The 26,061-nt window shown below is 45.9% G+C and overlaps 1 protein-coding gene across 4 annotated transcripts in view; it reads left to right on the top strand.

Moving 5' to 3' along the window:
- ctc1 (CTS telomere maintenance complex component 1) overlaps positions 1-26,061 on the top strand; it is a 65,882-nt gene that overhangs the window by 15,509 nt on the left and 24,312 nt on the right. For all 4 annotated transcript variants that reach the window (XR_010905276.1, XM_067445305.1, XM_067445304.1 and 1 more), the window contains exons 5-9: positions 7,514-7,646; positions 10,239-10,556; positions 18,325-18,453; positions 24,016-24,260; positions 24,695-24,845. Coding sequence is in view for 3 of the 4 variants with exons in the window: in XM_067445305.1 (XP_067301406.1) it covers positions 7,514-7,646; positions 10,239-10,556; positions 18,325-18,453; positions 24,016-24,260; positions 24,695-24,845 (976 nt within the window). In the remaining variant the exon portion in view is untranslated. The remainder of the gene's footprint in view (positions 1-7,513; positions 7,647-10,238; positions 10,557-18,324; positions 18,454-24,015; positions 24,261-24,694; positions 24,846-26,061) is intronic.

The raw sequence follows: 26,061 nt of genomic DNA, 5'->3' as shown, positions 1-26,061 counted from the left end.
CACTGTTAAAGACTTGGATTCCCATCCTAAACATAGACAAAGTTTCAGAAACTAATGTTGGACGTTTGATGGAGTATTTCTGTGTCAAAAATACTCCTTCCGGTTTCTCACAAGTTTCGGAGAGTTTTTTTCGAGTATGGGTCGGCTTGACGTTAATAGAGCGGAAGGTCCTTGTATGGGCCGTACGGGCTCTTCTCCCGGTAGGGTGCGCACGCGTGACTAGAGGGAGAGAGGAAACGCACGCCCATACACACTCTCAGCTGCAGATCCAGTCGTCCGTGAACACTTCTGTCGCGCCGCGCTCCACTTTATTCCTATGGGTGACGTCGAGCGACTTCAGCGCTTCAGCACAGCATTCTGGGAAGGCAGCGCTGCATCTGACCCGATCTGAACGCAGAAATGATGGGAAGCTTCACAACATCGCTTCAGTCGCGTCTCAAAGTGGATCTCCACGGTCACTGCTGTCAGGACTTCACCAAATCATACCAAAGAAGTGTGTTTCTGATGGAGCGGCCCCAGCGATAAAGGTTCGGTCCTGCTGTGGAAGCAGCCGGTGAGTTAAACTGCTTCAGATGTCTGTGCTGTCGGCTATCGTCGCGTGAGTAAACATCAGTAAATGACACGATCGCGCGCTTCGTCATTCAAATGCGCTAACGGACTGCAAAACCGTTCTGCTTGCTACTGCTAAGGTTTAGTCGCATACAATAGTCCATAAACCGAATCATGTCCTCATAAACGGCAAGTAAACACACACAAATGTTGACAGGCCACTAAATACAGTCCATACCACAGAGACGGACGTCCTGCTGCTGCTGCTTCTCCTGTTCAGTTTATTTCTGCCTCCGGATCTGATTCTGGGTCATAGCTATTAGCTGAGATCGATAGCCATGGGCTTCTCCATGCTTGAGGACGGCTTTGGGTTTTCATTCTTTAGCTCCGCCCACACGATACGCTCGTCATTCTTTAGCTCCGCCCACACGATACGCCTCCAGGCGCTCAGTTTTTTCCGGAAAGACTCGGTACAGCCCATATTTCTTTTATAAATATGATAAAACTAAAGACTTTTCGGAGATATGAAAGATGCAATACTACTCTATAGGTACTCAAGATTGACTGACACTGAGTGTTTCACCGCCCCTTTAAAACAGGCAAAATGATCTAAACGAGATGCGTTTAGCCACTTAGCCGGACTGAATCGCTCTAAATGGTTCGCGTCTCAAATCAGCGCTGACCACACACGTTACTTTAGTTACTCACTTTCTGACATGAGTGGCAGTCCCTCCTAATATAAATGAACTAATGTCTTGAAGAATATGTAGTAACTCCAGCCGTTCACTGAACTGAGTCCTGTTTTGCTGAGAGATCTGATGAGCTCACGAGCCGCTGATACTGAGCATGAGCGAGTAACTGAACCAGCAGCGGCCCTCTCCTCAGGATCAGCAGTAACGTTACAGAATCGAGAACTGTTTCTCTGACACGTTCGATACTGAGGACCGTCGAGCCGCTGAGCAGAGCCTCTTCACACACACAACGCTCTTCCCCACTGGACTGTTTTTCCGGCTACCGCTGCGTTCCCATGGGACTTCAGCGCGAGACACAGCAGGCTAACACAGGTGAATTTAAACAATGGCTAAGTGGCTGAACGCATCTCATTATCGTGTGAGGGACCTGTTCATGTTGGACGGACATTTTAATTGCATGTTGTGTCTGTTAAGCGGCTCTAGACAGCCGTTACGTCTATGACCCAGAGCTGCCGTTTAGCTGAGGGGGGGCTCTGGACTTTAACTGGAATAACTCCGCGAGGCAAGCACCAATCCGGCTCGGGGTTTTTTCATAGACTGTACTCACAAAATATAAGGATCAAGATAAACTTAAACATTCGCCGGAAAAAATGTGGCTAGTGGAGATTCGGATTGGCTGTTAACTTTAGAAAGGTACAAGCCACTTTGGCTGCTGATCAAACAGTAAATGAAGAACCCGGGTACCGACTGCTGGTGTTTTGGTACCATGACATCCCTAGCCAGCAGGATTTATTACCCAATGGCTGAACTATTATTTGGAGGAGTATTGTACACTTCAGTTTTGTTCATTCATAGGATCTTTTTAACTTTTAAGACAAGACAAAAGATTTATAGTGTGTTTTTCATAAAGCAACTGATTTTCAATTATTCTTCCCTGGCACAAATCACTTATTTTTGAGAGTTAAGTGAGAGAAGATCCTATTGTAATACTTACGCTATCGCTATCGGCCGATCTCACTGACAATAAATCGCTATCGGCCGATCTCGCTGACAAAAAATCGCTATCAGCCGATCTCGCTGACAAAAAATCGCTATCAGCCGATCTCGCTGACAAAAAATCGCTATCAGCCGATCTCGCTGACAAAAAATCGCTATCGGCCGATCTCACTGACAATAAATCGCTATCGGCCGATCTCGCTGACAAAAAATCGCTATCGGCCGATCTCGCTGACAAAAAATCGCTATCAGCCGATCTCGCTGACAAAAAATCGCTATCGGCCGATCTCACTGACAATAAATCGCTATCGGCCGATCTCGCTGACAAAAAATCGCTATCGGCCGATCTCGCTGACAAAAAATCGCTATCAGCCGATCTCGCTGACAAAAAATCGCTCTCGGCCGATCTCGCTGACAAAAAATCGCTATCGGCCGATCTCGCTGACAAAAAATCGCTATCGGCCGATCTCGCTGACAAAAAATCGCCATCGGCCACCGATCTCGCTGACAAAAAATCGCCATCGGCCGCCGATCTCGCTGACAAAAAATCGCTATCGGCCGATCTCGCTGACAAAAAAACGCTATCGGCCGATCTCGCTGACAAAAAATCGCTATCGGCCGATCTCGCTGACAAAAAATCGCTATCGGCCGATCTCGCTGACAAAAAATCGCTATCGGCCGATCTCGCTGACAAAAAATCGCTATCGGCTGATCTCGCTGACAAAAAATCGCCGATCTCGCTGACAAAAAATCGCTATCGGCCGATCTCGCTGACAAAAAATCGCTATCGGCCGATCTCACTGACAAAAAATTGCTCTTGGCCGATCTCGCTGACAAAAAATCGCTATCGGCCGATCTCACTGACAAAAAATCGCTATCGGCCGATCTCACTGACAAAAAATCGCTATCGGCCGATTTCGCTGACAAAAAATCGCTATCGGCCGATCTCGCTGACAAAAAATCGCTATCGGCCGATCTCGCTGACAAAAAATCGCTATCGGCCGATCTCGCTGACAAAAAATCGCTATCGGCCGATCTCGCTGACAAAAAATCGCTATCGGCCAAACTCGCTGACAAAAAAACGCTATCGGCCGATCTCGCTGACAAAAAATCGCTATCGGCCGATCTCGCTGACAAAAAATCGCCGATCTCGCTGACAAAAAATCGCTATCGGCCGATCTCGCTGACAAAAAATCGCTATCGGCCGATCTCGCTGACAAAAAATCGCCGATCTCGCTGACAAAAAATCGCTATCGGCCGATCTCTCGCTGACAAAAAATCGCTCTCGGCCGATCTCTCGCTGACAAAAAATCGCTCTCGGCCGATCTCGCTGACAAAAAATCACTATCGGCCGATCTCGCTGACAAAAAATCTCTATCGGCCGATCTCACTGACAAAAAAATCGCTCTCGGCCGATCTCGCTGACAAAAAATCGCTCTCGGCCGATCTCGCTGACAAAAATACGCCATCGGTCGCCGATCTCGCTGACAAAAAATCGCTATCGGCCGATCTCGCTGACAAAAAATCACTATCGGCCGATCTCACTGACAAAAAATCGCTATCGGCCGATCTCGCTGACAAAAAATCACTATCGGCCGATCTCACTGACAAAAAATCGCTATCGGCCGATCTCGCTGACAAAAAATCGCTATCGGCCGATCTCGCTGACAAAAAATCGCCGATCTCGCTGACAAAAAATCGCTATCGGCCGATCTCGCTGACAAAAAATCGCTATCGGCCGATCTCGCTGACAAAAAATCGCTATCGGCCGATCTCGCTGACAAAAAATCGCTATCGGCCGATCTCGCTGACAAAAAATCTCTATCGGCCGATCTCGCTGACAAAAAAATCGCTCTCGGCCGATCTCGCTGACAAAAAATCGCTATCGGCCGATCTCGCTGACAAAAAATCGCTATCGGCCGATCTCACTGACAAAAAATCGCTCTCGGCCGATCTCGCTGACAAAAATACGCCATCGGTCGCCGATCTCGCTGACAAAAAATCGCTATCGGCCGATCTCGCTGACAAAAAATCGCTATCGGCCGATCTCGCTGACAAAAAATCGCTATCGGCCGATCTCGCTGACAAAAAATCGCCGATCTCGCTGACAAAAAATCGCTCTCGGCCGATCTCACTGACAAAAAATCGCTATCGGCCGATCTCGCTGACAAAAAATCACTATCGGCCGATCTCACTGACAAAAAATCGCTATCGGCCGATCTCGCTGACAAAAAATCGCTATCGGCCGATCTTACTGACAAAAAATCGCTATCGGCCGATCTCGCTGACAAAAAACGCTATCGGCCGATCTCACTGACAAAAAATCGCTATCGGCCGATCTCACTGACAAAAAATCGCTCTCGGCCGATCTCGCTGACAAAAATACGCCATCGGTCGCCGATCTCGCTGACAAAAAATCGCTATCGGCCGATCTCACTGACAAAAAATCGCTCTCGGCCGATCTCGCTGACAAAAATACGCCATCGGTCGCCGATCTCGCTGACAAAAAATCGCTATCGGCCGATCTCGCTGACAAAAAATCGCTATCGGCCGATCTCGCTGACAAAAAAACGCCATCGGCCGATCTCACTGACAAAAAATCGCTATCGGCCGATCTTACTGACAAAAAAACGCCATCGGCCGATCTCGCTGACAAAAAAACGCCATCGGCCGATCTCGCTGACAAAAAAACGCTCTCGGCCGATCTCGCTGACAAAAAATCGCTATCGGCCGATCTCGCTGACAAAAAATCGCTATCGGCCGATCTCGCTGACAAAAAATCGCCGATCTCGCTGACAAAAAATCGCTATCGGCCGATCTCGCTGACAAAAAATCGCCGATCTCGCTGACAAAAAATCGCTATCGGCCGATCTCGCTGACAAAAAATCGCTATCGGCCGATCTCGCTGACAAAAAATCGCCGATCTCGCTGACAAAAAATCGCTATCGGCCGATCTCGCTGACAAAAAATCGCTATCGGCCGATCTCGCTGACAAAAAATCGCCGATCTCGCTGACAAAAAATCGCTATCGGCCGATCTCGCTGACAAAAAATCGCTATCGGCCGATCTCGCTGACAAAAAATCGCTATCGGCCGATCTCGCTGACAAAAAATCGCTATCGGCCGATCTCGCTGACAAAAAATCTCTATCGGCCGATCTCGCTGACAAAAAAATCGCTCTCGGCCGATCTCGCTGACAAAAAATCGCTATCGGCCGATCTCGCTGACAAAAAATCGCTATCGGCCGATCTCACTGACAAAAAATCGCTCTCGGCCGATCTCGCTGACAAAAATACGCCATCGGTCGCCGATCTCGCTGACAAAAAAACGCTATCGGCCGATCTCGCTGACAAAAAATCGCTATCGGCCGATCTCGCTGACAAAAAATCGCTATCGGCCGATCTCGCTGACAAAAAATCGCCGATCTCGCTGACAAAAAATCGCTCTCGGCCGATCTCACTGACAAAAAATCGCTATCGGCCGATCTCGCTGACAAAAAATCACTATCGGCCGATCTCACTGACAAAAAATCGCTATCGGCCGATCTCGCTGACAAAAAATCGCTATCGGCCGATCTTACTGACAAAAAATCGCTATCGGCCGATCTCGCTGACAAAAAACGCTATCGGCCGATCTCGCTGACAAAAAATCGCTATCGGCCGATCTCGCTGACAAAAAATCGCTATCGGCCGATCTCGCTGACAAAAAATCGCTATCGGCCGATCTCGCTGACAAAAAATCGCCGATCTCGCTGACAAAAAATCGCTCTCGGCCGATCTCACTGACAAAAAATCGCTATCGGCCGATCTCGCTGACAAAAAATCACTATCGGCCGATCTCACTGACAAAAAATCGCTATCGGCCGATCTCGCTGACAAAAAATCGCTATCGGCCGATCTCGCTGACAAAAAATCGCTATCGGCCGATCTTACTGACAAAAAATCGCTATCGGCCGATCTCGCTGACAAAAAACGCTATCGGCCGATCTCACTGACAAAAAATCGCTATCGGCCGATCTCACTGACAAAAAATCGCTCTCGGCCGATCTCGCTGACAAAAATTTTTTGTCAGTTTTCTCTATCGGCCGATCTCGCTGACAAAAAAACGCTATCGGCCGATCTCGCTGACAAAAAATCGCTATCGGCTGACAAAAAATCGCTATCGGCCGATCTCGCTGACAAAAAATCGCTATCGGCTGACAAAAAATCGCTCTCGGCCGATCTCGCTGACAAAAAATCGCTATCGGCCGATCTCGCTGACAAAAAATCGCTGACAAAAAATCGCCGATCTCGCTGACAAAAAATCGCTATCGGCCGATCTCGCTGACAAAAAATCTCTATCGGCCGATCTCGCTGACAAAAAAACGCTATCGGCCGATCTCGCTGACAAAAAATCGCTATCGGCCGATCTCGCTGACAAAAAACGCTATCGGCCGATCTCGCTGACAAAAAATCGCTATCGGCCGATCTCGCTGACAAAAAAATCGCTATCGGCCGATCTCGCTGACAAAAAATCGCTATCGGCCGATCTCGCTGACAAAAAATCGCTCTCGGCCGATCTCGCTGACAAAAAATCGCTATCGGCCGATCTCGCTGACAAAAAATCTCTATCGGCCGATCTCGCTGACAAAAAATCGCTATCGGCCGATCTCGCTGACAAAAAATCTCTATCGGCCGATCTCACTGACAAAAAATCGCTATCAGCCGATCTCGCTGACAAAAAATCGCTATCGGCCGATCTCGCTGACAAAAAATCGCTATCGGCCGATCTCGCTGACAAAAAACGCTATCGGCCGATCTCACTGACAAAAAATCGCTATCGGCCGATCTCGCTGACAAAAAATCGCTATCAGCCGATCTCGCTGACAAAAAATCGCTATCGGCCGATCTCGCTGACAAAAAATCGCTATCGGCCGATCTCGCTGACTCTTCTCTTTGAATTAAGATTATTTTTCTCACCCCATTGGCAGATTATTTATCTTATTTTAAGCAAAAACTCTCTTCATTTTGAGTTATTTTTCCCAAAACAAGACAATTACTTTTGCTTGTCTAGGAAATGTTTCTTGTTTTAAGAATGTTTAGATGTTTGGATGAGAAACAAGACAAAAATACTGAGTGAGAAGAGCGTGTTTAGCAGGTCACACACACCTGTAGCAGAGTTATTGTTTATTAAACCGATTGAAGCAGTTATTTTGTCAGAGCCTGTAGTAAGTGTGTGTGTGTGTGTGTGTGTGTGTGTGTGTGTGTGTGTGTGTGTGTGTGTGTGTGTGTGTGTCAGGTGTGAGGATCAGGTGTGTGTGTGTGTGTCTGGGCAGGTGAGTGCTGTGTGTCCGCTGCTGCTGATCCGTGGTAAACGCTTCTTCTGCCTCATCCTCAGTGACGGAGGATCTTCAGTGCCGGTGTTCATCACCGTGAGTGTTTAGGTTTGGATGATTAAGTGCGAGTTTAAAAGCTGTGAAATGTAAATAGTGTGATTAATTCCTCCTGTGGTTGGCCAGCCGTCAGACCTCCGCTCATCTTCACACACAGATGAAGATATTAGTGTTGAAATCCGAGCTTTGATCACAGAAATAAATCATCATTTAAAGTAGGGCTGGGCGATAAAACGATAACGATAATTATCACGATATAATTTTCCTCGATAAAACGATAACAACAGTTCGATAAATTCTCGATATAATGCTTACGCGCTTTGCGTAATGCTGCGCATGCGTATTGCAGACCGGGCTTCTGGGTGCTGCACGTGCTGCTGTTTACAGTCAGTGACTGACAGGCTTGGAGGATCAGAGTGAAGTTGAGCGATAAAAATGAGAGATAGTGAAGAAAACTCAGAGCCCACGACCAGCTCGGAGGACAAAGATATCTTTGACAAGTTATTTCGCTCAACTTCAGTGGTTTGGAGATATTTTGGCGATCCCATCCGACATAAAACAGCAACGTAACGTTACGTGGACTGCATGCTTATCATAGGTTCACGTTCACCACACGGAATTTAATTATTAAATGATCGTGCTTCTTCTAAGTTCTTCCATATAACATTGAGCCCAACACAGAGGTAAATCTACATTAACTACATTCACACACAGGTTTATTACCTTGTTAATTGCGGTGGGTGACTTACAACAAGCTAACGCTAACTGTACCAAACTATAATCACTAAAACATCGGACTTGTACATGATCGCTATCATAATTGTTTGTCTTTGGTGATGTATTAATGACTCAGCATCGCTTGCATCAAAAGATAAATAATTCCATTTGATGTTTAAAATGAATAAAATAGACTAGACAGCCCTTACTGGAGATCCGAAATACTGAACTTTGCTCTCTCCCTCCTCTCGCTACCAGAGTCCACTGTCGGTGAGGTGTGTGTGTGTCGCCGATGCGCGCGCGTGTATGTGTGTGTCGGTGAGATGTGCGGGCGCGCGCGCGCGCGCGCGCGTGTGTGTGTGTGTGTGTGTGTGTGTGTGTGTGTGTGTGTGTGTTTTTTTGCCCGTTTGCGTTTTTAGTGTTTTACTTACACAATAAGTAATGATATTATTGATATACAGTGTAGAGTAAAAAAATGCTGACCACAATTAAGATTTTAATGAATAAATCTACCTTAGTTTTAATAAATTGTTCACCTGTTTGGGAAGTGTTTGTCATGTTTTGACAATAAAGGATAGTTTAAAACCACAGTTAGCTGTCTGTTTTATACATATTTCACTCAGGAGCAAAAATATGCCTTTAAACTTTAAAGAAATAAAGATTTGACATTTATCGTGATATTTATCGATATCGACTGATATGGAAAATGATATCGTGATATTTATTTTGGGCCATATTGCCCAGCCCTAATTTAAAGTATAATAAATTGAAAACCAAATATTTTAAATGGTAATAATATATCACAATATTTAAATAAATCTGTATTTTTGATCAAATGAATGCCGGCTTGATGAGCAGAAGAAACTTCTTTCAAAACATTACAGATAGTAATGAGTCCGAACCTTCGGCCTGTGCTGTATTTTTGCTTTCTTCTTGCGTCTCAGGGATTTTTTAGGAAATATTTTTTTAATTTCAACTTAAAATGTCAAGAGATAAATGGTTGACGTTACTGTTAAAAATGCACTTCCGATAAAGTGAGTGTTGGCAAAACGGTCGCCATTTCTGTGTTGAGGCGGCAGCTGCTGAATGTAACTAATAAAGTAACTCGCAATCTTACTTAGTTACTTTTAAAATAAAGTAATCTGTAAAGTAACTAAGATTACGTTTTCAAAGTAACTGCTCACTGCTCACTACAGCGGCTCTACAATCATTTAAACTAAATAACGACTTATATAGTGATGGCCAATTTCAGAACAAAGCTTCGAACCGTTATGAGTCAGTGAATCGATTCATGATTTGAACCGTTATGAGTCAGTGAATCGATTCATGATTTGAACCGTTATGAGTCAGTGAATCGATTCATGATTTGAACCGTTATGAGTCAGTGAATCGATTCATGATTCGGATCGAGAGTCAAACTGCTGAAATCACGAGACTGGAGATCCGAATCATGAATCGATTCACGGACTCATAATGGTCCGAATCATGAATCGATTCACAGACTCATAACGGTTCGAAGCTTTGTTCTGAAATCGGCCATCTCTATATAAGTCGTTAATTAGTGTTTTTTTTGCGCACTAACTCTATTCTGGCCTCTTCATCAATGATTGTAGAGCCGCTGTAGTGAGATGGGCTTTGTAACGACGTCTTTAGTGCCTTTATGGGTCTTGAGAGAGGAAATGACATTGGTGTCAATGAAGGCCTTTCTGAGCCATCGGATTTCAACACTAATATCTTCATCTGTGTGTGAAGATGAGCGGAGGTCTGACGGCTGGCCAACCACAGGAGGAATTAATCACAGAGGTTACACTACAGGCTGAACTAACGCTTTAACTGATCTGAGCCTTTAAGTTGTGAGTTTGCTGACTGAGATGAATGCAAGAGTCTGATTAATCTTTCTCAATCCCTCTGCAGGAACCCAAGCACCAGTACTGGAGGCAGTGTGTGTGTGTCGGCCAGAGTGTGTGTTTGTCCTCGCTGCGTGTGTGTTCACTGCAGGGGCTGGATGGGCGGTGTGTGTTATCCGACAGCTGCCAATCACGCCTACATCTGCAGGAGATCTCAGAGGACCCGGACACACACACTCACACAGACGCAGCACACACACACATAGACGACACACACACAGATGCCGTACACACACACACACACACAGACGACACACACACACACCTCCCGTCAGGCTCCGCCTCCGCAGTCAGAGTCAAACGCTCTACACTCATCAACTTCAAGGTGAGGCTGTTTGTGGTCTTGAGATTCTTCAGGAACCAACTCCTACTTTTTTACAATTATGAGCGAGTCTTTGAATCATTCACTCAAGAGATTCGCTCAAAAACACTGATTCATCCAGTAATGAAGCAAGTGAAGCCTTGATAAGTGAGTCGTTGAATCATTCACTCAAGAGATTCATTTAAAAACACTGATTCATCCAGTAATGAAGCAAGTGAAGTCTTTATGAGTGAGTCATTGAATCATTCACTCGAGATTTGTTTAAAAACACTGATTCATCCAGTAATGAAGCAAGTGAAGCCTTTATGAGTGAGTCATTGAATCATTCACTCGAGATTTGTTTAAAAACACTGATTCATCCAGTAATGAAGCAAGTGAAGTCTTTATGAGTGAGTCATTGAATCATTCACTCGAGATTTGTTTAAAAACACTGATTCATCCAGTAATGAAGCAAGTGAAGTCTTTATGAGTGAGTCATTGAATCATTCACTCGAGATTTGTTTAAAAACACTGATTCATCCGGTACTGAAGCAAGTGAAGTCTTTATGAGTGAGTCATTGAATCATTCACTCAAGAGATTTGTTTAAAAACACTGATTCATCCAGTAATGAAGCAAGTGAAGTCTTTATGAGTGAGTCATTGAATCATTCACTCGAGATTTGTTTAAAAACACTGATTCATCCAGTAATGAAGCAAGTGAAGCCTTTATGAGTGAGTCATTGAATCATTCACTCGAGATTTGTTTAAAAACACTGATTCATCCAGTAATGAAGCAAGTGAAGCCTTTATGAGTGAGTCATTGAATCATTCACTCGAGATTTGTTTAAAAACACTGATTCATCCAGTAATGAAGCAAGTGAAGTCTTTATGAGTGAGTCATTGAATCATTCACTCGAGATTTGTTTAAAAACACTGATTCATCCAGTAATGAAGCAAGTGAAGTCTTTATGAGTGAGTCATTGAATCATTCACTCGAGATTTGTTTAAAAACACTGATTCATCCGGTACTGAAGCAAGTGAAGTCTTTATGAGTGAGTCATTGAATCATTCACTCAAGAGATTTGTTTAAAAACACTGATTCATCCAGTAATGAAGCAAGTGAAGTCTTTATGAGTGAGTCATTGAATCATTCACTCGAGATTCATTTAAAAACACTGATTCATCCAGTAATGAAGCAAGTGAAGTCTTTATGAGTGAGTCATTGAATCATTCACTCGAGATTTGTTTAAAAACACTGATTCATCCAGTAATGAAGCAAGTGAAGCCTTTATGAGTGAGTCATTGAATCATTCACTCGAGATTCGTTCAAAAACACTGATTCATCCAGTAATGAAGCAAGTGAAGTCTTTATGAGTGAGTCATTGTATCATTCACTCAAGAGATTCGTTCAAAAACACTGATTCATCCAGTAATGAAGCAAGTGAAGTCTTTATGAGTGAGTCATTGAATCATTCACTCAAGAGATTCGTTTAAAAACGTTGAGTTATGCATATAACTACTGTTCCCAGAAGGAGGGAAACGAGGTACAACACATGACTATGGGATATCGCGCTCTAGCGCCATCTGCTGAAGACACCTTTATTCACGCCTGAAAGGCCAATGACGCATGACGACGTGGGCGGGGTCACCTGCCCACAGCATATAAATGCGGTCGTATGCGTCATCCCCTTTGTTCAGTTCAGCTCTTCACCGGGCCTCCGACTGCGCGGGGCCCAGAGGTGTTGTACCTCGTTTCCCTCCTTCTGGGAACAGTAGTTATATGCATAACTCAACGTTCCCATTCAGTCGGTTCACTCGGTACAACACATGACTATGGGACATATATACACGCCCCGCGAAGTCGCTGAACTAAACGTAAGGGACCAGCACCGCCACATATCCCATTTCCCAGGGAAAAAACGGCCTGTAGTTAACGCCGGGTAAACCGGACAAAACGTGCGCAGTAATGCCTAGCTGGCATCCGCGCAAAATCTCAAACCAAGCCCCTAAAATGTTCATGTCCTCGTAGAGTGCTCACACCCTTCCAGGCAGAACCAACTCCATACATGCTATAGAAATAGCTTGTAAAATCCCATGTGAAAGACATCGCTTAGATAGCGGCTCCCCATGTGCTGAGTTGGAAATCATGACAAAAAGGCTGGTCAGGCAAGTGCATAGCCTACAACTGCCCAATGCACCTGCGTACAACTTGCAAATGGCACAAGCACAAAGCAAGTCTCCTGTCTTCCTCTGAGTCAGAGATTTTACAAGGCAGGCCGCTCGAACGAGAGCGTATACTACCGACATGCCTTTTAGGCATATCCGCCACGTTTGGGCGCAACACCACCAAGCACAGCTTGGGAGCCATCAATAGTGCATGAGGATCACCAAACGTGCTTCACTGATACCAGTACCAATGAAAAGGCAGCATCCTTATATTCAAAGATTTCTAAAGGCTCAAACAGAGGTTTACAACTAGCCTCCAGAGTCCAGACCAACCATGAGGTCATGACGGCACCATTACAGTTTGTAACGAGCCTAAAAACGCAGACCCAAGCTCCAGGTATACTTTGGATGTCTGCGTTCTGCGTACCATCCGCGTGACATAATTATTGTCAACAGGAGGGTCTACAGTGCGCATACCACAGCTTACGAGTGACTTGCACAAAGTTCACTTAGAAACACACAATCTGTACTCAAGCCGAAAACATCCGTCAGCATGCAACCTTAGACGGACACTGCGCATACCACAGCGCATGTGCAAGAACAACAGAGGTGACAGAAGAGTCACAAATATTATACTGCACGCGTATTGAACTTGGCCATCCGTGTTCATTCGATTGTGCCAGAGACACGTCTGGATGTGGAAAATGAATTATACCCGGGCCTTTATGGCCTAAAAAGTATATATTTGAAAAGCTCACACTCTCAAATGTGTGCGAGATGGAGTGGAATCCGAGAGCTCCTCGGCAGTCCATGAACTGTCTGTGTGAAGTAATTATCAACATCAGAAGAGGTGCACACACAACCACACACATGTGAGTGACATGAATTATGTAGCACGTTTCCCATGTACTATCGTACACTCAAAGCACTTTGCGCTTATTTCCGGGATCTCTCCTCAACCAACAGCTGTGTACAGCATCCTCGTGGATGATGCGACGGCAGCCACAGTACAATGGCGCCATTGTGCGCTCATCTCCCACCAGCTAGAGGTGGAGAGGAGGGCCAAAAGCATCTTTCCACTAATGTGGCCAATAAAGTATACTTTGAAAACTCCCGCTCTCGACTGTACTCGAAACGGTGTGAAATATGTAGTATGCCCGGAACCTTTTGAGGAACCAAATATGCACGCTTAAGCGCAGCACCATTAATGCCCTCGTGAACACTGAATCACCCAATAGACTTCCAGTATGGAATGGGGGTGATTTCTTTCGGAGAAGAAACCAGTAACCTCTCAATCAGGCACTGATACGGTGATACAGATCTTCACCTGCACCAAACTTCAAACAAGCACTAATTTGACATAACATGGTGCGCTTCAAAAAATGCAAGCGCCCTGTTTTGTCGCTATAATCAGATTCTCCTTCTGTCAACATGTAGGTCCTGGAGACCACAGTTCCCGTTAAAGGGTAAAGAATCTGCGTCCTGCCTGGGACAGCAGGTCCCTGCGTAGGGGAAGACACCATGGTGTCCAGCAGTGACATGGTACTCGCGTTTGTCGCTTACCCTGTCTTTGCCGGCCAGCGAGGGGCCACAACAATCAGTGCCAGACTCTCCTGAACCACTCTGTCTAGAGTAGGCTGTCAGTATGTCTTGGTTAGAACTGGAGCTTAATCAGCTCCAAGCTTGGAGAGACTGTGTATGGTAAATGGACTGCATTTAGCACTTTCAACAGACCCTATGGCCATCCAAAGCACTTTACATGTTGCCTCACATTCAACCATTCATACACCAACGGTGATGTCAGCCATGTAAGGTGCCATCCAGCCCGTCGGGAGCAGCTGGGATTAGGTGTTTTGCTCATGGACACCTCGACACTTGGTCAGGTGGACCCAAGGATTAAACTGCCAACCTTCCGGTTTGTAGACAACCTACATGAACCACTGAGCCCCTGCTGCCCGAGAGAAACATGTACAGTATAGTCTTGGGCCATGCGACAGGGCATCCACCCCCAGGGGGTGCTCCTGTCTATTGAGAATAACAGCTCGCAACGCGTGTTATTCGTGGACGCAAACAAAAATCTACCTCGGCGCTGCTGAACCGAGCCCAGATCTGTGCCACTATTCGAGGGTGCAGGCGCCACTCTCTGACTCGTGGTCCCCCTCTGGACATTAGGTCCGTTCCAATATTCATACGGCACGGGACCGTTAAATGCTCGCTGGGGCGAGTCCTCAACCCCTGCCTTGACGCTGCAGACATCCACCTCCTCGGAGGAAGACAGCTGCAGCATCGCGGCCGCTCCCCGGGCGGGAGAAACCGCAGTGCGGGCTCCCAAACCCAGAGAAGCGGCACTGGATCTGACAGGTGAAGGCTGAGAAAGGGCTGGCCCGTCTCGCACCCCTCCATCAGATCCATATACGAACCCCGCGATCTGAGCTGCCGCTGTGCCTCAGCAGCAGCGGAGCCCGTGCTGCGGGGAACGCGAGCCGGTTTGCCCTCCTCAAAGATCGCCCGGCGGGATCGCAGCATGCGGAGAGGCAGAGCCTCACAATGCTCGCAGCCGGCTCCCTCGAGTGCCAACTGTGCGCCCATATCAGGAGAGTCCGTGTCAGTTGCAACAGAGGAAGAGAGCGAGTACCTCCCTGTCTTTTTTTTTTTTTTTTTACGACATTACTGTCGTGTTGTCCATTCCGACAAACACATGTCTGCCTTTTAAGTGCTGAGCAAAGTGTTTTAGTGCCAGAAGAACCACCTGCAACCTCATTTGTGTGACACTCTTTCCGGCTGCCGGCCACTCTCCTTACGGAGTTGCCCTGGCACAGAGCTCCCCATCCCTGTAGTGATGCATCCGTCATCACCACTATATGTGATATAGCTCTCCCTAGAGGAACCCCATCTGCCAACAGACCCGGGGATGCCCAGGGGATCAGAGCTCGAACGCACAACGGGATTATTGTCGGTCTGTTCTAATGCCATGCGGCATTCAGACCAGTGCTCGGCGCCCATCTCTGGAACGCATGGATAAAGAGGAGACAAAGCCGGATGACTGCTATCATCAAGGCCATGAGCCCCAGCAGTCTCAACCTTGTACGAAAACACACTTGCATGCCCCACTGAAACCGATTCAGGCAGCTGTGAACATTTTCGACTCTTCGTACTGACAGCCTAGCTGTCTTCTGTACTTAATCCATCTCTCACCCGAGATATGAACTCCGTTGACACGGAACCAAGGGCTCTTTATTTTTTTAATTTTTTTTTTTTGACATTTATTAAAAAACCCAGAGATCGTAGATGGAAAACAAGCTCCTGTGTTTGTAACAATGCTTGTTCCCTGCTGTCTGCGGCCAGGAACAGGTCGTCCAAAATAGGCGAACACTCATGCCCTGATGACACAGTGGAGCCAACGCCGCTTCTGTATGCGAGGTACAGGTCGAACGGCGAGTGACATACTGCAAGCACTTTTGAGCTTGACACAATAACCACTCTAAGTTGTGTACTCAACTGCTGCAGAGGTTTTTTTTTTTTTTTTTTAGGAGGATGAATTAATGTTGAAATACCTCTTCCTCCATCTTTCCTTGTGGCAAAAACTGAAATAGCCATTTTGCTGAGGAAAGCACGGATTTCCCCTCAATAGTGGGGAAAAACCCTCTCGACCAACGAAGTTGCGATTACTCCGCCGAAACAGAGGGGGCGCGAGAGAACCCGCAGCCCCACTGGAATCGTGCGAAGAAGCCACGGTGTTGTTAGTGCGCACGCACGCCACCGTTTTGACTTCGAGGCGGGCAGCGAGGATTCCCAGGCATCACCTGTGGAACCCCGCTGCAAAATGCATGACCTTGCATTTTCCTCCTCTGTTAGTACAGAATATGAGGTTAGCTGCTTCAGTGCATTCTGATTGTTTTGACAAATCAACACATGAGGTTTTGTTATACACAACATGCTTAAAACTGAACCCGCTATTTTGCAGGGTTACTTCTACAAAAGATCGGCAGGCGAGTTTGCACCGCTGATTTTACTGGAGTCAAACAAGCTTCTCTTTATCATGGCAGGTTACTGCCGACAAACCTTGTTGCCGCTCTAATACAGGCCATGCAAGGACCATCACTTCGCTTCCACCCACTTTGGGGGGACCGCGATCTGCCCTGCTTGAATATTTATAGCGTCAGAGCATTTCTCGCCCGCATCCAGCGAGACCCGAAACCGGTGATCACCACCTGAAGACAGGAGCGGGCCTTGTTTGGCCACTGCCCCGCTAAGCGGAACGATAGAGCTGCCGGTAGAGCGCTGCATGCACTGCGGTTGGCGAGCTCTAGCCTATCCGCCCAGCGCGGACAATTCCAAACACACTAGACAGTGTGATGTATACCCGAGTATACCCTAAACACCCACATGCTTCATAGTACAGGGGCGGGTATCCAGATATTTCTTCTGAAAAGGAGTATTAGCCATTTGTTAGTTGTACTAAACTCAAGCTAAACACTTGTATGCCTTTCCTTCAACAAGAATCACCACTGAGGGTTATCGTGTGAATGTGGCTTATGTTTGAACGTTTTGTTTTGAGAAAAACTTATTAGCCTTAGTTAGCATAGCTAAACTTGTTGCTAAGAAGCTTTCTCTTAGACCTTCATTTCGACAAGAATCACCACTGTGGGCTTCCCTTGCGAAAATGTGGCGTGATGGTGTTCTAGCAGCACGGTGAAGAGCTGAAGAACAAAGGGGATGACGCATACGACCGCATTTATATGCTGTGGGCAGGTGACCCCGCCCACGTCGTCATGCGTCATTGGCCTTTCAGGCGTGAATAAAGGTGTCTTCAGCAGATGGCGCTAGAGCGCGATATCCCATAGTCATGTGTTGTACCGAGTGAACCGACTGAATGGGAACACTGATTCATCCAGTAATGAAGCAAGTGAAGTCTTTATGAGTGAGTCATTGAATCATTCACTCGAGATTTGTTTAAAAACACTGATTCATCCGGTACTGAAGCAAGTGAAGTCTTTATGAGTGAGTCATTGAATCATTCACTCGAGATTTGTTTAAAAACACTGATTCATCCGGTACTGAAGCAAGTGAAGCCTTTATGAGTGAGTCATTGAATCATTCACTCGAGATTCGTTTAAAAACACTGATTCATCCAGTAATGAAGCAAGTGAAGCCTTGATGAGTGAGTCATTGAATCATTCACTCGAGATTTGTTTAAAAACACTGATTCATCCAGTAATGAAGCAAGTGAAGCCTTGATGAGTGAGTCATTGAATCATTCACTCGAGATTTGTTTAAAAACACTGATTCATCCAGTAATGAAGCAAGTCTTTATGTGTGAGTCGTTGAGTCATTCACTTTCATTATAATAATTTATGCACAGAATAAAGGGGCGGGCCTGGTTAAATTAATTAGTCGTTTGTTAAAACTGCTGCTTATGGTAAGGGGCGGAGCATTTCCCAAACACCAATCACAACACACCGCTCCAGCCGGCCAATCAGAGCACAGTGTGCTTTACAGGAGAAGGGGCTTTATTCTTTTTGAACAATTAATGAATGAAAATACTTGACCTTTACTCACACTTGCAAACAGTAAAACTCACTTTAATGGATCATGTGTGACCTTTGACCCTGTGTCTGATTGGCAGGGCACGGTCACGAAGGTGTTGAACGCGGAGGCGGGGCTTTATGAGATGGACAGGCAGGTGGGGCTTTGCCTGGCCTATCAGCCGGCTCAGCAATGGGGCGGCGGCTTGAGGCCGGGGGCGGAGATTCAGGTGAGGGTGATGACATCACACATAAGCACATTCAACATTTCTGCCATTAATCTAGAGAGGAGCAATTCAATTGACTGATAGACAACTACTCTGTAAGTGTTTGTAACTTTTCTCATTTGATTGTTTGTTCATTTGTTGTTGGATAAGTGTGTCTGTGTAGTGCAGAGGTGTGTATTATTAGTTTTGGTATATTCTCTCGGTGTGTGTGGGAGTTAGCATTTGTTGAGTTAGCATTTGTTTGGTCATTGCCTCGTTGGGAGCGAGTTTGTTGGGGGCGTTCCCAGCTGCTTTCAATAACGATACTCAAGTGAGTGTAAATAGCGTGATAGTCCGCGGCAGCGGAAGCGGCAGTGTGAAGCCCTCCTTGTGTGAAGACCGACGAGTGTAAAGACCTCAACTCTTCCCTGTGCAACTCCTCCCGAGCAAGGACCCCGGCAAGGCACTTGAGTATCCTCTTCCTTTTCATTATTTGTGTTCGGCTCTAATTCCTATCTGGCCTTTTCTCTGATCTGTATTCACCATGTGCTTTCAAATCTAAACTATAACTACTAGCACTCGTAATTCACGCTCTGTACGCACGAGACGCCGCAATCCTAATAATTTGCGCTATATCCTAACGTCCTCTGCTACTTTACTCTCTATTCCAATTGGTCTCTGGAATTGCCAGTCGGCTGTAAACAAAGCAGACTTTATTTCATCTATTGGGACTCATTCTCAGCTTAGCCTCATGGCCCTAACTGAGACCTGGATCAAACCAGAGGACACTGCCACTCCTGCAGCACTCTCAACCAATTATACTTTTTCACACACTCCTCGGCCTATTGGGAGGGGTGGGGGTACTGGTTTGCTTATCTCAAATGATTGGAAATTTGATCCATTACCGTCTCTACCGTCCAATTCATCTGAATCGCACTCAATCACTATTACTCACCCTGTTAAAATCCATGTGGTAGTGGTCTATCGTCCTCCAGGTCACCTCGGTAACTTTGTGGAGGAGTTGGATGTGTTACTTTCTAGCTTCCCTGAGGATGGCACTCCACTGATTCTGCTTGGCGACTTCAACATCCATCTGGATAAGCACCCAGCCACAGACTTCAGCACTCTACTGACTTCATTTGACCTTAAGTTAGTATCTACTACGGCTACTCACAGATCAGGTAACCAATTAGACCTGGTCTACACTAGGGATGTGCGGTATACCGGTACTGGAAAAATACCGGTATATATTTTATTTAAAACGGTACGATATCATGATTTGGCACATTTCGGTATATGCTGCTATTCCGAAGTTCACCGCTAGATGGCAGCGCGCTACCCAAACTGACCCGAAACAACCGGCAAATGTGACAACAACATAGACGAACAAAATGGATAAAGCAGTCGAATCTCACTCAAGATGCCCAAAACGAATTAATAAAGAGAGGAGTAGAAGTGACATTAGTAATGACTTTGCTTATAAAACTGATGAAGAACCATCAAACCTAACCAAGAAGCATCTGTCACTATCCTGACTTTAAGACTTCTGAAGAGATCGACAGGTCAGTGAACCATTCAAACCATCTCATTAAGACATTTATTTTCTTTTAACACTGATCAACGCACACACATAGCCTAACATAAGATCGAATATCACAATCTCCAGCGTTCGTTTCAACCAATGACATTTAGATCTCATTATATTTGCACGCGTACTATTACACTATTTATATTCCCGTTAGACACAACCGCCTGTGTTTATGTGAATACTCACTAAAGACGGACATTTGTACATAATTCTGTGTATTTGACAGCTTAAGGAAACTTAATGTGTAATGTGCGAGCGTGACTAAGTGACAGGCGTGTGTGTGTATGTGTGTGTGTGTGTATGTGTGTGTGTGTGTGTGTGTGTGTGTGTGTGTGTGTCGTATGAGCTCATATCTCCTGTAACTGTTATTACGAAATGCTATAAAATCTCTTGCGTGTTCAAATGATTTCCGTTCTCCGTCCCGAGACGAGCGTGAAATGTTGAATCGGATTATGCAGATTCCTTTAGTGTAGTGCGATGTCTTTTGAAACCAGAAGCAATTTGCTAATTTTGAGAGATTTTTGCTGAAATTATTTCTCACAAGAAAGTTTTCAAATGACTGATTTGATGTGATAAGCTTTGCTGATTAATTTACTAATAAACATTTGTGGTAATTTCCCACTTTATAAACTCAAAACTTGTATAATTGTACTCATTCTTGCGCAATATACCCGCGCTAATATCAGACCTTGTGGTATCGATTTGATATCGGTACTTCGGTATTAGATTGTGGTACCATACCGAAGCCAAAATTGTGGTATCGAGCCATCCCTAGTCTACACACGCAACTGCTCCACGGACAACACTTTAGTTACTCCATTACACACCTCAGACCACTTTCTCATCACTCTTAACCTCATACTGACTCCTGATACAACACGTACTCCTACACAGATTACCTTTCGGCGTAATCTACGCTCACTCTCTCCCTCTCGCCTATCCACTATGGTTTCCTCTTCTCTCCCTCCACCTGCTCAGTTCTCAGCACTGGACACTAACAGTGCTACCGACACACTTTGCTCCACTCTAACATCCTCCTTAGACAGTTTTTGCCCCCTCTCATCCAGACCAGCCCGCCCCACCCCATCTGCCCCCTGGCTGTCTGATGTTCTCCGTGAACATCGCTCTGGACTCAGGGCGGCAGAGAGGAAATGGCAGAAATCTAAAAACAATACTGACCTTGCCTTTTATCAGTCTCTTCTCTCTTCTTTCTCTACAAATGTCTCCACTGCTAAAACAACATACTACCACAACTAAATCAACAATTGCTCTGACTCTCGCAAACTCTTTAAAACATTCTCCTCTCTCCTTTGTCCTCCTCCTCCTCCTCCTTCATCAACTCTTACAGCTGATGACTTTGCATCATTTTTCACCAACAAAACATCCCTCATCAGCAAACAGTTCTCCTCATCACTAACTGACCCGCACATCTCAAAAACTAACACAAACACACTTCCATCCTTCTCTCCGCTCTCCGAGGCAGATATTTCTAAACTCATCCTTTCCAATCACCCTACTACCTGTCCACTTGATCCTATTCCCACTCACCTCCTTCAGGCTATTTCTTCTTCAATCACTCCTGCACTCACTCACATTGTCAACACTTCTCTTCACACAGGAACCTTTCCCACAGCATTTAAGCAGGCTCGGGTAACCCCACTGCTTAAGAAACCCTCTCTGAATCCAGCACTTTTAGAAAACTACCGACCGGTATCCCTTCCGCCTTTCATTGCAAAGACCCTTGAGCGAGTTGTGTTCAATCAACTCTCTATGTTTCTTGAACGGGACAACCTCCTAGACAACAACCAATCCGGCTTCAAAAGCGGCCATTCGACTGAGACTGCCTTGCTCTCGGTAACTGAGGCACTGAGACTGGCAAAAGCAGCTTCCAAATCCTCAGTGCTCATTCTGCTGGATCTGTCTGCTGCTTTTGACACAGTTAACCACCAGATCCTCCTGTCAACACTTAAGAGGACGGGGATCTCAGGAACTGCTCTCCAGTGGTTCAGGTCTTACCTCTCTGGTAGGTCCTACAGGGTGTCATGGAGAGGTGAAGTGTCTAAGTCACATCATCTAGCTACTGGGGTTCCACAGGGCTCAGTCCTTGGACCACTTCTCTTCTCCATCTACATGTCATCATTAGGTTCTGTCATTCAGAAACACGGCTTCTCCTATCACTGCTATGCTGATGACACTCAACTCTACTTCTCATTTCAACCAGATGATCCTACAGTCAGTGTTCGCATCGCTGCCTGTCTGACAGACATTTCTGACTGGATGAAAGAGCATCATCTTAAACTCAATCTTGCAAAGACAGAATTACTTGTTTTCTCAACCAACCCAGCACTTCATCAAAATTTCTCCATTCAGCTTGGTTCATCGACCATATCTCCATCAAGGACAGCCAGGAACCTTGGAGTTGTGATTGATGACCAGTTAAACTTCACTGACCACATTACTGCAACAGCCCGGTCCTGCAGATTTGCTTTATACAACATTAGAAAGATTAGACCCTTCCTATCAGAACAGGCTGCACAACTCCTGGTTCAAGCTCTTGTTCTCTCCAGACTGGACTATTGTAATGCTCTTCTGGCTGGGCTTCCAGCATGCACTATCAAACCCTTGCAGCTGATCCAGAATGCAGCGGCGAGAGTGGTCTTTAATGAGCCGAAGAGAGTGCATGTTACGCCTCTCTTCATCAAACTGCACTGGTTGCCAATGGCTGCTCGCATCAAATTCAAGGCACTAGTTATCGCCTACAAAACAACCTCTGGCTCTGCACCAATATACCTAAATTCACTTGCTCAGACTTACACACCCTCCAGAAGCTTGCGTTCTGCGAACGAGCGGCGCCTCGTGGTTCCATCCCAAAGAGGCATGAAATCGCTCTCACGGACATTTTCCTGGACCGTTCCTACCTGGTGGAATGACCTGCCGATCTCAATTCGTGCTGCCGAGTCTGTAGCCATTCTTAAAAAACATCTTAAGACACATCTTTTCCAATTGCACTTGACCAATACAGAATAGCACTTACTGATCACCACAGCAACGACCTGGATCATATCTACGTCTCTCATCCGGATTTGTGCCTTCAGGCGGGTGTGTTACATAGTTATCATAACTATCAGAATCCAGTGTTCTGTATATTGCGTACGTGAGTTTTTGTTGTAGATGGCTATTGCTGCGCGTTTAGCTAGAATACAAAACCAACCCATTGGGCCACTGAATCTGCATTAACGACAACAGCTGGGGCAACAGCCTTAGTCCTAATGGGTTGTTATCATAGCTATCAAAATCCAGTGTTCGGCACTTTGCGGACGTGAGTTTTTGTTGTAGATGTCTGTCTTTAAAAAAAAAAAAAAAAAAAAAAATTGTTGTGTATTGTGCTAATTAACTGAGATTTCTTACAGCTCTTACAGGTTGTTGGCCTTGTCTGTTCCGTTGCTTCTATTACTCTCCCCTTTTTTGTAAGTCGCTTTGGATAAAAGCGTCTGCTAAATGATTAAATGTAAATGTAAATGTAATCCGTCGAAATCGCGGCACCAATCAGACACGTTTGCTTTACACCCTGACAACAGCGCAGCGACGCTGAAGCAGATTTAGTTCATTACTAAGATGGATGCCATCCCTCGCTCGAGCTATCGCGTCTGTTTATAGTCATTTAAACTTTTCCTTCTCCTTCAAACCCGAGCAAAGAACAACAGTGGGCTCCAGATGTGGATTACACCGGCTACTGATGAGGAGGATGAGGAGTGTGATCACACACACACACACTGCCCCTAAACCTGCCCATCACAGGAAACATTCTGCATTTTTACTTTCTCATAAAAACTCCTCCTGTGTGATTTATAAGCCTTTTGTAAAGTGGGGCCATGGGTAATGTCCTCATATTTCACCCTCTCCTGTAATACCTGTGTCATACCCATGGCATTATACACATTTGTGTCCTCATATGTCACACACACAACTCAGGCTATATTGTGTGTGTTTTCCTGCAGCTCCATAATGTGCACTTCCTGTACCAGGCGTGTCGATTCTCTCCGCGGGTCGTCCTGTGTGTGTGTCTGCGGTCCAGTGTGCAGATCACAGCCTTCAGCTTTAGCTCTCCGCTGCAGGAGTCCGGCTCACACACACTCTCACACACTCACACACACAGCGCACTGCAGCGCCTCCTGCTGGAGAAGAACCTGGGCGTATCACAGTATCTGTGGCTCTGCTACTGCCAGAACGCCGTGACTGAGAGGTGACACACACTCAAACACACACACACACACTCTCACACACATGCACACTCTATCTCACACACACACACACACACACACACACACACGCACACTCTCTCTCTCACACACACACACACACAACACACACTCACACACACGCACACTCTCTCACACACACACACACACACAAACACACACACACACAAAAGACACACACACAGTCTCACGCACACACACACACACAGTCTCACGCACACACACTCTCATACGCACACACTCCTACTCTCTCACACATGCAAACAAACAGACTCTCACACAAGCACACACGCATATACACACACACATGCACACACACTCTCTCACACACACACGCCACTGATTAAAATCTTCATTTGATTTTTGTGCAGCTCTACTTCAAATACTGTAGCGTATGGTCTGTGTGTGTTTGTGTCAGGTTGTGTCCACGCTGGGTGAGACCAGAGCGAGTGTGTGTGGTTGCCGGGCGGCTTTTGGACTTTGTGTGTGGCGCTGAACAGAAGAGACAGAAAAAGAGGGACATTTACCGAGAGATGATACAGGAACCGCACCAGTGCCCTGTTACCACGGTAACACGCCAACACACACTGTTACCACTGTATCACTCACAGCCACACATACACTATTACCACGGCAACACACCAACACAGACTGTTACCACTGTATCACTCACAGCCACACATACACTATTACCACGGCAACACACCAACACACACTGTTACCACTGCATCACTCACAGCCACGCATACACTATTACCACGGCAACACACCAACACACACTGTTACCACTGTATCACTCACAGCCACACATACACTATTACCACAGCAACACACCAACACACACTGTTACCACTGCATCACTCACAGCCACGCATACACTATTACCACGGCAACACACCAACACACTGTTACCACTGTATCACTCACAGCCACACATACACTATTACCACGGCAACACACCAACACACACTGTTACCACTGCATCACTCACAGCCACACATACACTATTACCACGGTAACACACCAACACACACTGTTACCACTGTATCACTCACAGCCACACATACACTATTACCACAGCAACACACCAACACACACTGTTACCACTGTATCACTCACAGCCACACATACACTATTACCACAGCAACACACACTGTTACCACTGTATCACTCAGCCACACATACACTATTACCACGGCAACACACCAACACACTGTTACCACTGTATCACTCACAGCCACACATACACTATTACCACGGCAACACACCAACACACACTGTTACCACTGTATCACTCAGCCACACATACACTATTACCACGGCAACACACCAACACACACTGTTACCACTGTATCACTCAGCCACACATACACTATTACCACAGCAACACACCAACACACACACTGTTAACACTGTATCACTCAGCCACACATACACTATTACCACAGCAACACACTAACACACTGTTACCACTGTATCACTCACAGCCACACATACACTATTACCACGGCAACACACCAACACACTGTTACCACTGTATCACTCACAGCCACACATACACTATTACCACGGCAACACACCAACACACACTGTTACCACTGTATCACTCAGCCACACATACACTATTACCACGGCAACACACCAACACACTGTTACCACTGTATCACTCACAGCCACACATACACTATTACCACGGCAACACACCAACACACACTGTTACCACTGTATCACTCAGCCACACATACACTATTACCACGGCAACACACCAACACACACTGTTACCAC

This window comes from Pseudorasbora parva, chromosome 6 (assembly GCF_024679245.1).
Source record: "Pseudorasbora parva isolate DD20220531a chromosome 6, ASM2467924v1, whole genome shotgun sequence".
In the NCBI taxonomy this organism is placed as follows: Eukaryota; Metazoa; Chordata; class Actinopteri; order Cypriniformes; family Gobionidae; genus Pseudorasbora; species Pseudorasbora parva.
Note: the sequence above shows the minus strand (reverse complement) of the source record. Positions and strands in the feature narration are given on the sequence as shown.